Source organism: Ailuropoda melanoleuca, chromosome 4, assembly GCF_002007445.2.
Source record: "Ailuropoda melanoleuca isolate Jingjing chromosome 4, ASM200744v2, whole genome shotgun sequence".
Lineage (NCBI taxonomy): Eukaryota > Metazoa > Chordata > Mammalia > Carnivora > Ursidae > Ailuropoda > Ailuropoda melanoleuca.
The window spans coordinates 19,997,887-20,014,441 of record NC_048221.1 but is presented as its reverse complement, the minus strand read 5'-3'; the positions used below and the strand labels follow the sequence as shown (position 1 = coordinate 20,014,441).

At 44.6% G+C, this 16,555-nt stretch overlaps 1 protein-coding gene and 1 non-coding gene across 2 annotated transcripts; one reads left to right on the top strand and one right to left on the bottom strand.

The window, feature by feature from the left end:
- Positions 1-119: 119 nt before the first annotated feature.
- On the top strand, positions 120-6,850 carry LOC100480169 (IQ domain-containing protein F1). The gene is made up of 5 exons (XM_019799384.2): positions 120-577; positions 5,064-5,157; positions 5,344-5,454; positions 5,592-5,654; positions 6,398-6,850. The coding sequence occupies exons 2-5, from the start codon at positions 5,155-5,157 to the stop codon at positions 6,842-6,844; spliced, it is 624 nt and encodes a 207-aa protein (XP_019654943.1). The 5' UTR covers positions 120-577; positions 5,064-5,154; the 3' UTR covers positions 6,845-6,850.
- Positions 1,198-1,304, bottom strand: LOC117802181. The gene has a single exon (XR_004625222.1). It is a non-coding gene; the product is annotated as a U6 spliceosomal RNA (small nuclear RNA).
- Positions 6,851-16,555: the final 9,705 nt, after the last annotated feature.

The following is a 16,555-nucleotide window of genomic DNA, read 5'->3' as shown; positions in this document are numbered from 1 at the left end:
TCTTGCAGCTTCTTGGGTGGGGAAGGAGGGTGATGGCACGACTGGGTTGGAAAGGGCCAGGGAGGGACAGGGCTCCCACAGTCCTGATCACTGAGGGCTTTTTCTTTCTTTCTTTTTTTTTTTTTTAAGATTTTATTTATTTATTTGTCAGAGAGCGGGCGAGAGAGAGCACAAGCAGGGGGAGCGGCAGGCAGAGGGAGAAGCAGGCTCCCTGCTGAGCAAGGAGCCCAATGCGGGACTCGATCCCAAGACCCTGGGATCATGACCTGAGCCCAAGGCAGACGCTTAACAAACTGAGCTACCCAGGTGTCCTGGCTGAGGGCTTTTTATCCTTTTCCATGGAACTCGGGGATGGAGACCTCAGCCAGCTCCTGGTCCCTGAGTATCCTCTATGACCTTATCTGTCCAGCTCCCCGCCCACGGCTCTGGGCTGCTTGCTAGGGGTCAGAAGCTGCTGACCCCTGGACTAGGAAGCCGTGGCTGTCCAATGATGTGTCAGGGCTGGTTGCGGAGTCTGAGAACTGAAATGAAGACAGCGAGGACTGCAAGTCAGGCTGACCTGCCCCATCCAGGCCAGGTCGGGAAGCTGGGGGTGGGTGGGGTGGGACACTGCACTGCCTACCGTGTGGGGACAAGTGTCTGAGTTGGGAATAACTCTGCCCTTGGTCTGAATGACAGCCAGGCTGTCACAGGAATGTTCTTTCTGCTGGTTTACCCACTGGATAATTCACTCCTGCCACTGGCGAAGCCAGAGGCGGCAGACCGGAGGTGTTGAAGTGCAGCAAATTCTCCTCTTACTGGGAAATGAGAAGGGAATGTTACGGATTCTGCTCTAACCTTTTCTTTTCTTTCTTTTCTTTTTCCTTTCCTTTTCTTTTTCCTTTCCATGCCTTCCCTTCCCTTCCCTTCCCTTTCCTTCTTTCTCTTTCTTTCTATTTGTTTTATTTATTTATTTGACAGAGTTAGCACAGGTAGGCAGAGCAGCAGGCAGAGGGAGAGGGAGAAGCAGGCTCCCCGCTGAGCAGGGAGCCCAAAGTGGGGCTCAGTCCCAGGACCCAGAGATCATGACCTGAGCCGGTCAGACGCTTATCTGACTGGGCCACCCAGAGGCCCCTTGTTAAGAGAACTTTTAAGATTTACTCTCTTAGCAACTTTCAAACACGCCGTACGGTATTGTGGACTATGGTCACCACGCTGGAAAATATGGAACATTTCACGTATTTGTGTGTCATGCTTGTAAAGGGGCCATCCTCATCTTTTCTGTATTGTTCCAATTTTAGTATATGTGCTGCTGAAATGAGCAGCCCAGCTGACTTTTAAAAATGCTGTCTTTTGATGAACAGATGGTTTTAATTTGGATGAAGTCCATTCTATCAAACTTTAATACTTAGTGTTTTCTCTGTCCTAAGAAATCTTTGTTAACTCCAAGGTCACAAAATAATTCTCATGGGTTTTCTTCCACAAGCTTTACAGTTTTAGCTTTAGTTTTTGTTTAGGTCTGTGATCCATCCTGTGTGGGTGTGTGTTGTCTATAATTTTAGATAAGGGTCAAGATTCCTTTTTTTCCCTCATTGAAGATGTATTTCCTTTCTGTACTGAATTATCTCGATACATTAAAAAAATCAATACCTTGTGTAAATGTGTATCGATTTCCGGCTTCTTTATTCTGTTTCATTGATCTATTTGTCTCTTCTTTCACTAAAACCACATTGTCTTGATTACTGTAACTTTATAGGCTTTCAAGATAGTAAGTTTTGGAATCAGATAATGTAAGTCTATTTTGTCTAAGTGTGTAGCCCTGCTTTCTTTTGGTTCCCTTTTCATGGAATATCTTCACTTTTAGCTTATGTGTATCCTTAAAGTTGAAGTGAGTTTCTTTTAAGCAGCATATAGTTGGGCCATTTTTTTGGTCCATTTAGTCACTCTAAGTCTTTTGATTGGAGAATTTAATCCATTTACATTTAAAGTACTTACTGATAGGTAAGGATTTACTAATGCCATCTTACTGTTTTCTGGCTCTTTTGTAGTACTTTTGTTCCTTTCTTCTCTTGCTGTCTTTCTTTGATGTTTTGGATGTTTTTCCATAGTGATATGCTTTTTTTTTAAGAAAGACTTTTTTAGGGATGCCTGGGTGGCTCAGTTAAGTGGCTGCCTTTGGCTTGGGTCATGATCTCAAGGTCCTAGGATTGAGTCCTGCATCAGGCTCCTGCTTCTTCCTCTTACTGTCCTGCCTGCTGCTCTCCCTTCTTGTGTTCTCTCTGACAAATAAATAGGTAAGAAATTTTAAGAAAGATTTTTTAAAAAGTAATCTCTGTACCCAATGTGGGGCTCAAACTTACAACCCGGAGATTAAGAGTCCCACATTCTACTGACTGAGCCAGCCAAACGCCCCTATGGTGGTATGCTTTGATTTCCTTTTTTTTTCCTTTGTGTATTTACTGTAAGTTTGTCCTTTGTGTCTACCATGAGGCTTACATAAAACATCTTACAGTCTGTTTTAAGTTGATAACTTAATTGTATACACAAGCCAACCTTTTACTCTTCCCCCCCAATTTTGTTTTTGATGTCATCATTTACATCTTTTTATATTGTGTATCCATTGACAACTTATTGTAGCTATAGTGATTTTTTAAAAAAGATTTATGTACTTATTTTAGAAAGAGAGAAATGATGTATACAAGTGGGGAGAGGGGCAGAGGGAGAGAATCTTCGAGCAGACTCCCTGCTGAGCACAGAGCCCAATGTGGGGCTTGATCTCATGACCCATGAGATCCTGACTTAAGCTGAAACCAAGAGTCTGACGCTCAACTGACTGAGCCACCCAGGTGCCCTACTGTAGTGATTTTTAATACTTTTGTTATTTAATCTTTGTATTAGAGTTAAGTGATTAACACACCACCAGGTTATAATATTAGAGTATTCTGAATTTGATTATATACTTACCTTTACCAGTGTGCAGAAATGAAAGGAGGCTAATTAACTCCTTTCATTTCTGCTTGAAGAACCCTTTGGCATTTGTTATAAGGCAGGTCTAGTAGTGAGAGAGATGAACTGTCAGCTTTTGTCTGGGAAAGTCTGTTTCTCGTCTTCATTTCCAAAGGACAGCTTTATTCATGTTTGGCTGTTTTTTTCTTTCAGCATTTTGAATATGTTATCCCTTTGAATATATCACTTTCTTATGGCCTGTTCTGCTGAGAAGTCCACTGATAACCTTATGGGGATTCCGTTGTTTGGGAGAAAATTTTGCTCTTTGTTGCTTTTAAAAGTCTTTAACTTTTTTTTTTTAAAAGATTTTATTTATTTATTTGAGAGCAAGAGAGACAAAATTTGTGACAGAGAGCATGAGTAGGGAGGAGAGAGAGAAGCAGGGAGCCACACACGGGGCTCGAACCCAGGACCCTGAGATCATGACCTGAGCCAAAGGCGACTGAGCCATCCAGGCACCCCAGTCAGGCTGGACTCTGATAGCCTCTCATTTGCTTCCCCTGGGACAATGCTGAATAGTTAAATTTGTGTTCTTTCTCAGTTTCACAGAGTCAGCTTGCTTTCTATGCATACTCACTAGCCATCTGCAAAGGCTCCTACTTGCCACCCCCAGGGGCCTACACCGGGAGTCAGCCATAAATAAGGGAGTATGTGGGTGATTGGCAAGAGTACTAGGGATGTGCATATGCCAGTTGGGGAATCTGCAGGTGAGGCATCCTCACCTGTGGCTTGCGGGCTGGCATCCTGATGGAGGCTGGTTAGAAGGACCCAGGTTCCTTTGATAAGTATTGAGCCCTACCTGCTATTCTCTTAGCCCCTCCCCACTCCTCAGTCATGAGGCTTACCTGAGTATTCTGGAAGGTGTGACAAGTACACTCTTAGTGACACCTGGGGCTGTGACTCTAAGTGGGTACTCACATTAACCAGGTGGGTTTTCAGAGGACAGAAGCAGGCAGAAGTAGGGAGGGCCCCACCTAGTGTCTAGGGTCTTGTGTCAAGTGTCTTTTACATGGTTCAGAAATAAGAACAGAAAGGACAAGCGTCTTTTTCATGGAACAGAAATAAGAACAGAAAGGACAAGATTAGCAAACCCTTCTGTAGTGGCCACTCCTCACCCATATGATGTGGCCCTGAGTCTGTCAGTGGCAGAAGACAGGAGAGCACTTGAGCCCATTGTAGTCTGAGATGGGGGTCCCAGCTGGTCCTGGGAGCCTCATGGAGTTCCCTGGGCCTTATATGGATGGGTCAACAATTCGGCTCTTCTAAGATAATCATCGATAGCAATTTGGTGTATATACCTTTCTTCTCCTTTGTATGCATTTACAATGTGTATGTATAATCATGTATCTTGATGGTTTTATTTACATAAATGGGATCATAATGATCTTTAACTTTTTCACTTATATCTTGGATACACTTCTTCATCAGTACCTATAGATCAAATTCATTATTTAAAAGATTTTTTTATTTTTAAATTTACTTATAAGTAAGTTCTACGCCCAACATGGGGCTTGAACTCATGACCTTGAGATCAAGAGTCACATGCTCTACTGACAGCCAGCCAGGTGCCCCTAAATTAATTTTTTTTTTAAAAAAGATTTTATTTATTTATTCGACAGAGATAGAGACAGCCAGCGAGAGAGGGAACACAAGCAGGGGGAGTGGGAGAGGAAGAAGCAAGCTCATAGCGGAGGAACCTGATGTGGGGCTCGATCCCATAACGCCGGGATCACGCCCTGAGCCGAAGGCAGACGCTTAACTGCTGTGCCACCCAGGCGCCCCTAAATTAATTATTTTTTAACAGTTATAACTTGTTAGTATTCTCTGAGTATTAATGGACTGTAAGCCATTAAATCAATCCTCAATTTTACCAATTGGGGATATTACCAATGACTGGTTATCTCTATACACTTTTATATCGATGGGCCAGTATTTCTGGTGTCTTGCTTTTGTATTCAGGGCCTTAGCCATTTCCAGCAGAAGAGAATGGACAACACTTTTGTCTTTTCGTTGGAGGGAGCTCAACTATTGGGTGCCATCCTTGTGTCTGCATCATAACTGCCCTTATGACATCATAGGTCTCCCTCTCCACTTATCTACCCATCCGTGGCTAGAGCAACACAGACCTGAGGGGATTTGAACCATCTACACCCAATCCATGTGGGGCCAATGGTGAGTAAGCAAGAGACAGACAAACCAGGCTTTTTAGGGATGTCCCCATAGATCTCTTAGGATGAGGGGATCCCCTGGCATATGAATACTCTGGGAAGCCCCAGAAGCTGGGGCTGTGTGGGATACTGAACGGACAGGGAGGGAGGGCAGCTTCACTCTTGCCTTTTCCCTAACTGCTGATTTCAGGAGGAGGACCAGCCTGAACAAATTAATGAACAAACTGAAGATGAGCCTCAGCAGAAAGAGGAACCGACTGGTTTCTCCTCAGAATCACTGACCTCAGAGAAGAAGGTGGAGGTAGGAGGAACCTTGACTGGGATGCCTCTGGTCCTTGTGTCCAAGTGCTTGTGCCTAGTGTTTTTTGCATGATCCAGAGCTAAGAAGAGGAATAAACTCATTCTTGTTTGTTCTCTTTCCCCATTTTTTTTGTCCAGGCTGAAGATGTAGATACAGTCAAGACAGAGAAAGTGGATAGTGCTGAAAGTGGAGCTAGACAAGTATAAGCCCCTCCCCCAAGGCCACACAGGGGTGGGGCTGGGAATATAGGGGCTGTGTTTGTGGAACAGGATGGCCGACATATGGGAAGCTGGGCTTAATCAGCAGTGTGTGTGTGTGTGTGGGGGGGGGGTATTTGAGCTTGTGCATGTATGTTTACTTGTTAATTAAGACTTAAAATATGAAAGTCAAGAGAAATAAGGATGGGGAAGAGATAAGAGGTAGAACTTTATGGGGTGGGGGAAACAATACTATAACATGACAGAGGGAGAGAGCAGGTTGTGGTTTGGAGCTGGAGTCAAGGATGAAAGGACAAGATTAGCAAAGGATGCTACTTCTCTAGCAGGTGGGTGGGGTCTGAAGGGAAGGGTCATAGGTCCTGATTCGTTGGGCACATTCGGGTGGAATATGTAACTCTTTGACCCATAGATCTTGCCCTAGGCTGTCCCTTGATATGGCCAACTTGATCCATATACAACTGGGTAGTCAGGGCAGACGTACTCCCATTTTATAGATGGGGACTTTGAGATTCAGAGGTCAACATGTGTCCATGTCCATTAACCAGAGAGTGGCAGAGACAGGACACCGACCTGGTCCTCTGGTTCCAGCCAGTGTCTGTTCAGTGCTCCTGAGCCCCAGCAGAAGGGCTGATTGTTGACAGGGAATCAGGGTCCCTTTCTGGCATGCCCCAAGACTCAAGTGGGTGGGGAACAGTCTCTGAAAGTCCTCTCTTTTTTCTTGCAAGACCCCAGGAAATCAACATAAGCCCTCTACCAGCAATCCAGAAGTCATAAAGATCCAGGCCTGGTGGCGGGGCACCCTGGTGCGCCGGACACTGCTGCATGCAGTAATCAGAGCATTGATCATTCAGCGCTGGTGGAAGCAGATCCTGACAAAGCTGATGGAGAAGAGGCGGCGTGCAGCACTGGAGACCTTTACACGGAAGGAGTGGGCAGCGGTCAAGCTGCAGTCCTGGGTCCGCATGTGGCGCATCCGTAGACGCTATTGCCGTTTGCTCAATGCTGCCCGCATTATCCAGGCCTACTGGAGGTGCCACACCTGCGCTTCCCGGGGTTTCATCAAGGGCCATTACAGAGTCACGGCCAACCAGCTGCATCTCGAGCTAGAGATCCTGCTGGGCTCAGGGCCTTGCCTCGTGTCAGAGTGTATTCCCCTCCCAATAAAGCAGTGAAGTGGTCTTTCCCCAGCCTCTCTGTTTGACAAGTTCCAGAAGATCAGGGCAAATGATGGCAGATACTTAGCATCTCATATGCTAGCGCTGAAGAATGGGCAGGGGTTATCTGAGGATTCTGGGGAAGGATTCTGAGGCTTTGCCCAGACTGAGCAGATACCGTCATTAATTTGCAAGGTCTGCCATAAGTAGGAAAGTAGAAAAGTTGGTGGAACAGATCTGCCGTGTTGGCCACCTCAGGCAGTGTCCTTCGTGTAAATGGTGTCCCTCCCCAAGGTTGCATGTAATGGAGGCCTGGAGGGTGGTGATTAGTGCTGGCAATGGCAACACATTTGTCAGGAATTCACCCACCTAGGTCTAGTTGCTCAGGGCTTGTTCTTTTACCCCCATGATTGAAAGGAGCCCACCTACTCCAAGCTCTGTGATGCTGGCTCCCATCGGTTCATAAACTGGCCCCCATACACAGAGGGCAAGGAGAGATGGAACAAGGAAACAGGCCATTCCAGATTGGCAGGTTTAATAAGCAAGTGAACTTGCATATAAAGCTTGTCTTGGGCGGCTAAAGGTGAGTAGGTCTCACCTGCCAGAATCTTTTTTTTTTTTTTTAATATTTATTCATTTATTTTAGAAAGAGAGTGGGGTGGGGGGGCAGAGGGAGAGAATCTTCAAGCAGACTCCCTGCTGAGCACGGAGCCCAGCTTGGGGCTGGATCCCACAACCCAAGAAATCATCATCTGAGCTGAAACCAAGAGCCAGATATTCAACCAATGGAGCCACCCAGGAGACCACTGCCTGCCAGAACCCTAAAAATTCATATAGAGGCCTTAACAGGTTTCAGTCACGTATACTGTCCAGATGTTCTCAAAACCACATTGCTCTCTCAGGGTTGCGTCCTCGAGAATGGCTCCCACTGTGGGATGGTGGGTGGCATGCACATTCCAAGGACAAGGGAGGAGGCAAGGAATCTTCAGTTGTCTGGGTCCAGCTTGAGAGTCAATGGGCAGTCATGTCCTCTCAATGGCCTCCTTCAAAAGCTCCCTGCCCAACTGTAACCTCATATATAGTCAGAATCTGAGACCCAAACTGGGCATTGTTAAAGAGTGTATAGCCCCAGTCCTCATTCCTGTATCAACCTCTGTCCTTCACTCTCAAACCCCAAACGGAGGCTAGGATTCATTCCCCTTCAGATCTGGTGCGTGTGGGAGGTTCCACAGGGGTGGAGATGGGAAAGAGGGCACTCCACTGCTAGCCAAACCCTCTAGTGGGTGTCAGGTCACAGATCCATAGTCGAGAAGGATCGGCCATGTCTCCCTCACCCTGTCTCCAGGCCCAGTCTAAGCAGAGGCTGGTCCTGCTGAAGCTGGGGCCTCTGACAGTCACTTTCTACAAAAAGCTGCCACCTGGGGTGGGACTGGGGCCTAGGTGGTGGTAAAGGGCCCATTAAGAGATCAAGGTTAAGCCGTCCCTCTGCCCATCTGGGCACTGCTATCCTGTGGTTTCCCGTAGACACAGGGTCCTGGAGTCTTGGGTTATTGTCCATCAAGACTGCAAGCTCAGAAGCCCTATGTCTGGTTCTGCTCCATCTACTCTGCCCTGACAAACTAGTCCTTCAGCTCACAGAGGTTCTGAGACACCGCCTGGAGGTCTCAGGTTCCAGCTCTGTCTCTTGCACTGGAGCATAAGCTCTGTATTTCCTGCTCTGTCCCTCCATGTCCTACTCCTGTGTTTCATACAGATCCTGGTCTCTCACTCTCTGAAGGATTTCTGTCTCCTTTTTCCTTGCCTACCTTTCTCTCTTGTGTTCAGTGTCTCAGAGTAAAGAGCAAGGACTTTGGAGTCAAACTGGCCTAGGTCAGATCCCTTGCTGCATCCCTCACTGCTGTGTGGCTGTGGACATGTCATTTTACCTCTCTGAGCCCCAGTTTCCTCAGCTGTAAAGTGCGCTGATCCTCACCTTTCCATGCGAATGTCAAGTGCCATAAAAATTCAGCATCAGCAACAAAACAAGGAAAAGGGTCACACCGACCTTAAAAACTGGCAACTAGGGGAAAAGCAGCAAATTTGGGGTTGCAGTGGAGTGGCCCAGGAGAGCACAGCAAAGTATGCTCATCATTATTGGGGTGCTGCTGATCCCAGGCCTCCCAGTGGACAGAGAAAGGGAATATACGTTTGTGCACACATACAGCACACATTGCTATCATCGATATCATTTATCATCTATCTATATTGAAACGACATATGATTTCACACTGATATCTCTAATCACAATCTAAAATAAAAGAGTTCATTCTAGTTTTCTCCTGTCTATGTTTCTACCTCCTGTTTCCAAGATTAAGACATCTGGCTCCCATTTTACTTAATTTATTTTATTTTTACTTTATTTTTTATTTTTAAAATTTTTAATTAAATTCAATTTAGTTAAGATATAGTATATTATTAGTTTTAGGGGTGGAATTTAGTGTTTCATCAGTTTTATATAACACCCGGTGTTCATTATATCAAGTGCCCTCCTTAATGCCCACTACCCAATTACCCTATCCCCCACCCACCTCCCCTCCAACAACCCTCAGTTTGTTTTCTAGAGTTCAGCATCTCTTATAGTTTGCCTCCCTCTCTGTTTTCACCTCATTTTATTTTTCCTTCTCCTTCCCTATGTTCATCTCTTTTGTTTCTTAAATTCCACATGAGTGAAATCATATGGTATTTGTCTTTTTCTGACTTATTTCACTTAGCATAATACCTCTAGTTCCACCCATGTCATTGCAAATTACAAGATTTCATTCTTTTTGCTGAGTTATACATATACATATACATATATATATACATATATATATTTTATCTATTCATCTGTCAATGGACATCTGGGCTCTTTCCGTAGTTTGGCTATTGTGGACATTGTTGCTATAAACATTGGGGTGCAGGTGCCACTTCAAATCACTACGTTGGTACCCTTTGGGTAAATACCTAATAGTGCAGTTGCTGGGTCATAAGGTAGTTCTGTTTTTAACTTTTTGAAGAAACTCCATTCTGTTTTCCAGAGTGGCTGCTCCAGTTGGCATTCCCACCTACAGTGCAAGAGGGTTCCCCTTTCTCTGCATCCTCGCCAGCATCTGTTGTTTCCTGACTTGTTAATTTTAGCCATTCTGACTGGTGTGAGGTGGTATCTCATTGTGGTTTTGATTTGTACTTCCCTGATGCCAAGGGATGTCGAGCATTTTTTCATGTGTCTGTTGGCCATTTGTATGTCTTCATTGGAGAAATGTCTGTTCATGTCTTCTGCCCATTTTTTGAAGGGATTTTTTGTTTTTTGGGTGTTGAGTTTGATAAGTTCTTTATATATTTTGCATACTGGCCCTTTATCTGATATGCCATTTGTGAATATATTCTCCCATTCCGTAGGTTGCCTTTTAGGTTCGTTTTTTTTTTTTTTTTTAGATTTTATTTATTTATTTGAGAGAGAGAGAGCATGAGCAGCGGGGTGGGGGGTGGGAAGGGTAGAGGGAGAGGGAGAAGCAGACTCCCCATTGAGCAGGGAGTCTGACATGGGCTCAATCCCAGGACCCTGAGATCATGACCTGAGCTGAAGGCAGACACTTAACCAACTGAGCCACCCAGGCACCCCTGCCTTTTAGTTTTGTTGATTGTTTGCTGTGTGAGAGCTTTTAATCCTGATGAAGTCCAACAGTTCATTTTTGCTTTTGTTTCCCTTGCCTCTGGAATGTGTCTAGCCAGAAGCTGCTGTGGCCGAGGTGAGAGAGGTTGCTGCCTGTGTTCTCCTCTAGGATTTTGATGTGAGTCCACTCTCACATTTAGGTCTTTCATCCATTTTGCATTTATTTTTGTGTATGGTGTAAGGAAATGGTCCAGTTTCATTCTTCTGCATGTAGCTGTCCAGTTTTTCCAACACCGTTTTTTGAAGAGACTGTCTTTTTTCCATGGGATATTCTTTCCTACTTTGTTGAAGATTAGTTGACTATAGAGTTGAGGGTCCATTTCTGGATTCTCTATTCTGTTCCACTGATTTACATGTCTGTTTTTATACCATACTTCATAAATTTTCTTCTTTTTTTTTCTTTAAAGACTTTATCTATTTGACAGAGAGCGAGCGAGCACAAGTAGGGGGAGCATCAAGTAGAAGGAGAGGGAGAAGGCTCGGCAGGGAGCCCAATGTGGGGCTCAATCCCAGGACCCTGGGATCATGACCTGAGCCAAAGGCAAACACCTAACGACTGAGTCACCCAGGTGCCCCAATACATTTTTTTTTCAAAGATTCTGTCTATTTATTTGAGACAGAGAGAGTACACAAGTAGGGGGAGCAGCAGGCAGAGGGAGAGGGAGAAGCAGGCTCCCCACTGAGCAAGGAGCCTGATGCAAGGCTGAATTCCAAGACCCTGGGATCATGACCTGAGTTGAAGGCAGATGCCCAACCGACTGAGCCACCCAGGCGCCCCCTTAATAAATTTTCTTATCTCATCTCCCCTGTATGTAACCAATCTTCCATGGCTGCTGATGGCTATGCAGACATTGTCCTCACCCTGCTTGAACTCTGACACCCTGCTAGGCCATTACCCTCTTCTTGTATCCCACATTAGTTGCTGTCCTGTGTGAATGCCTTTCTCACCCAACATGGGCTGACATGAAATGTCAGGACACCCTCTGCCCAGATATCCTCATTGCTGTGCTCAAGTTATGGCTTCCTACATATGGCTAAGCATGCCTCACCTGCCCATGGTATGATACCCACTCCTGTCATGACCTTGAACATCCCCCCTGTTCAGAGCCCCCTCCACCTTGCCTGGGTTCCAAACTGAGAAGCCCTCTGATGCCAACACCTTCTTCACCCTCTTGGGATCCGTGCCCTTTCCTATGTCACAGTATCTCTTGCCCTGGTATACCTACGGTGCAGTGCCCAGCCTAATGAGTTTCAGACTATATTGCTCAGGAAGGGAAGAAAAGAAAATGAGGGAAAGGATGAGAGGAAACTAAAGTTTCCAACTAAAAATAGAGATGAACTATCAGCAGAAGAAAACTGTCAGTCACTTACTAAAATCTGCTTCAACATTTTTACCTCCAACCTCAAGGAAACATGACCATAAAGAAAACTGAAAAAAAATGTCCATGAGAAAATGGATCAAAATGTTTGAACACAGGCTCAGATCTTCTTCTCTTGGTATAAACTCATAGGAATAATAGGAAAAGAATATATTTATTTAAAATATTTCTAATAATACCTAAAAATTTAGGGATGTCAATGGACAGAACTATGTGGATTACTTAAAGGACACAAGGTAGATGTGAAAACACCGAAAGAAAATATATCAAAGCTCTAAAAAAAGATCTCCTACAAAAGAAGAGAGTCGCCATGCAGTCCCTCCAAGCTTGGAAACAGCTGGCTCGGGAGGCAGCAGGGGCTGTTGGCTACCATGGGGGCTAGTTGGGTTATAACCATAGGAGAAGTAGCCAACTCTAGCTGAGCCATGTGGTTGGCAAGAGAGGGCCTATCTCCAGGAAGGAGCTGTGATTGTTCTGGGGAGGTGTGGCAGGGCCTTATGCCATGTGACACCTTGCACAGCAAGACTCCTGCCCAGGAGATGGTCCGCCATGAGACCCTATACCATACCTCCCTGAAATCCGTGGACATAGCAACCATCAATAGGCAAACAGGAAATTGCAAAACAAAGATGAACATCTGACCAAGAATCACCAAACTTAACAGGAAACCAACTGCATGAAAAAGCATCCCTATACTCCACAATGAGAAACACAATGGTTAAGGGAAAGACTAAGAAGGCAACTTAAAGAAGTGAAATTAATTTCTCAGTGGATGGGAGGAGACAGCTGAGCTATAAAAGAACAAGCCATTATTAAAAGGAGCTATTTATGGATCTTAGAAAGGAACAGTGTTAAAATTCTAACTTGATAGATGGGATGAATAGAGAATGGACATAACCAAAGTTAATGAGTGGAAACTTTGACAAAAGAACTCCTCTTGAGGTGCAGCAGAAAAGGGAAAGATGCAGACAAATGAAAAGGTTAAAGAAAAGTAAATTTAAAAATGGAGCACTCATCCAGAAGTTCTAGATATGGTTGAATTATTTTTCCTGAGAATGGAAGCACAGAGATGAAGAGTAGGAGCCTTTGGGGCACCTGGGTGGCTCAGTTAGTTAAGCATTTGTCTTCAGCTCGGGTCATGATCTCAGAGTCCTGGAATCAAGCCCTGCATAAGGCTCCTTGCTTGTGGGGAGTCTGCTTCTCCCTCTCTCTTTGCCCTTTCCCACAGCTCATGCTCTCTCTCTCTCAAATAAATAAAATCTTAAAAAAAAAAAAGGTAGGAAACTTCAAGGCATTAAACGGTTTCCCAGAAGTCATTAAAGAGATTCAATTACCCTAAAAAAGGTGAAGGAAAACAGATGGAGCCCCAAACAGGTCGCAGCACAATCTCATAACTAATGAAGATAATATATGTAAATATTTGAAGAGGAAAAAAAATTCCACAAACTACCCACTAAGGAATAAGTTTCAGACTGACATCAGCCTTCTCAGCAGCAACCCTGGGAATGAAGAGAAAGAGGAGTGACATCCTCAATGTGCTGAAAGAAAAGAAATGTAATAAGCATTGAATGACATACCACCTACAACATTATTCAAGTGTCAGGGCAAAATGAAAGACATTTTTATTAATTCAAAGTTTACATCAGGGGCCCCTGCATAGCTCAGTCAGTTAAGTGTCTGACTCCTGATCTCAGGCCTTGATCTCAGGATCATGAGTTCAAGTCCTATGTTGGGCTCCATGATGGACATGGAGCCTACTTACAAAAAAGTCTACATTGATAGTCTCTGAAAGTACTTCTGGGAAATGAATTCCATGATAAAGAAAAATGAATCCAGGAGAATGACCTAAAAGGTAGTGATGAGTACAGATGTCAGTAAAATTTATTTATTTATTTTTTTAGTATTTTATTTATTTGTCAGAGAGAGAGAGAGCACAAGCAGAGGGAGTGGTAGGCAGAGGGAGAAGCAGGCTCCCCACTGAGCAAGGAGCCCAGGCCTGAGCTGAAGGCAGCCGCTTAACCAACTGAACTACCCAGGCGTGTTTTTTTTAAAGGATTTTATTTATTTATTTGAGAGACAGAGACCACAAGAGCTGGGGGCGGGGGGGGGGCGCGCAGAGGGAGAGGGAGAATCAGACTCCCCACAGAGCAGGGAGGCTGATGGGGGGCTCAATCTCAGGACCCTGAGATCATGACCTGAGCCAAAGGCAGCCACTTAACTGACTGAACCACCCAGGCACCCCAGTAAAATTTATTATTACAAACAAGATTTTTCTGTAAAAAATATGTGTTCTGTCTCAGTTGATACCAACATGAGAGGATGCTGGAGGCACTTGGTGAAGTAAAGAAAATTGGGCTGAAGCTCTTGCCTGCTTTGGGGTAGAAGCAATAGATACTGATTTGCTCGGAATAGTCCACAATGTAAACATCTTTAAAAATATTTTATTTTTATATATTTGAGAGAGAGTGAGAGCAAGAGATATCACAGAGAGAAAGGGAGAGGCAGAAGCAGACTCCCTGCTAAGCAGAGAGCCCTACACAGGACTTGATCCTACGACCCCGAAATCATGATGTAAGCCAAAAGCAGACCCTTAACCACCTGAGCCACCCCGGTGCCCCAGATACAAAATTTAAAGTGTGTTAAAATGAATCTAAGTGTAAGTACTAGAAGAAAAGGAATAAGGTGTATAACTTCTATATAAATTAGAAATTAAGTTCAGCAAAAACAAATCTAAAAAGTGATGAGATAAACAAACTAGAGATTTGTTTTTGCATCACATAAATCTGAGCGTGGACAGTCCGGCCTGGTGTGGCAGTTCATGGAACAAAGCTACTATGTTCTCATTTGCTCTTCCTCACTATCTTAGGGATGTGAGCCTTGTCCTCAGGCTCTCAAAATGGTTACCAGAGTGCTGGCTATCATATTTACTTTTCAGGGAAGAAGAGGGTGAAGGTAAAATGACAAAAAGGACCCATTTGCATTCTTAAAGAGCTTTCCCAAAAGAACCACCCTGAGACATCTCATTGACCAGTGAGTATCATATGACCGCTCCTGCTGCAAGGGAGCCTGAGAAATGTCATTTACTTAAGTGAACATGTCGCTGACCCCAATGAAATCACAGTTCTGTAGGGTGTGGATATGGTTAAGCAACTCATAATCTCTGCCACAATTTCTAAAGCAGTAGAAGGGAAAAAACTCACCAACCTAAAAATTCACTGAAAATCTGACAAAAAAATAGGAAGCAAAAAACAGACCACAAGAAAAAAATGATAGATTTAAAGCACAAAATAGGATGTCAGGAAGACCACAGATATTAGGAATCAATAAATGTGAATTAGTGATATCCACCTATAAAAAATGCTCTCTTGGGATGGCTCGGTGGCGCAGTCAGTTGTGTCTGACTCTCAGTTTTGGCTCAGGTAGTGATCTCAGGGTTGTAGGGTCCAGCCCTGAGTTGGGCTCTGTGCTCAGTGGGGAGTCTGCTTGAGACTCTCTGTCTCTCTCTGCCCCTACCCCCCACTCTCTCTCTCTAAAATAAATAAATACATCTTTAAAATTTTTTTCAAAAAATACTCTTCTACTGAGTTAAATAGATCTTGCTTTTGGTAGACATGGAGATGAACTACACAGACTCCCCTTTAAGGAAGAACCTGTTACCTCGGCTCCTGGGAGTCTGATAGCAGCTGTCAGCCCCTTCAGGGACTGCTCCAGCTGCAAAGAGCCTACCTTGCCCAAAGTCAAGCCCTTCCGATACCATCCACAATGACTGATACCAGTGGATGTCTAAAGACCTGGCCATTTGGACTCAATGTGGGGCCATTTTGCTGGGCCATTTCAGCAGCAGAACTTCCTGTGGTGCTTGCTCAGGCTGCCAGCTGAATTGCTGGATCTTCTCCCGTGACCCAATCCTGCTTCCTTCCCTTTCTTCCCATAAGTGTCAATCCCAAGGGCATTCCCTAAAAAAATCCTGAACACTAAACTCCATCCCCTTTCCTGGAGAACCCAAACTGCAACAGTAGACACCAGAGGTTGCCTGAGAAAGCAAATAATAAGATGGGGCTCTGAAGGGGGATCTTTCACTTCATCATCACCTGGCTGGCAACGAGGATCCCAAACACTAGTGGTAAGCACAGCACAGACAGCCCCTGGCACAGGGTGGCGGTTTAAATGGCAAGTTTTTCAAGGGTGAATGGGATTGTATATAAGAGGCAGGAAACGCACTAGCTGGTGTGACACAGAGGCATTTGCGAAGTATAGAGGAACTGGGGCCGCTGGCTGGCTCAGTCGGCAGAGCGTGGGACTCTCGATCTTGGTGTTGTGAGTTCAAGCCCCATGATGGGTGTAGAGATTACTTAAAAAAATAAAATCTTTTAAAAAGTATGAAAAAAATAAAAAAGAGCGAAGTATGGAGGAATTAACTATAAAAGATTGGGTGACTATTTCTAGGCTCTATGAAGCTCTAGAAAAAGACAACAAAAGGCTGAGAACAAGTAACAGGAAATTAAAAGCTAAGTGTACAAGCCAGAGGGCCTTCTTGATGGCATATAAAGACCCTCCCATCTGTAATGGAAGGGCTGAAAAGGCTGAGGGCCAGGCTCAGGACTTAATCATCAGAGCGGCCAACCTCTTAAGAAGATTAAATACTCCATCAAGGTAGGG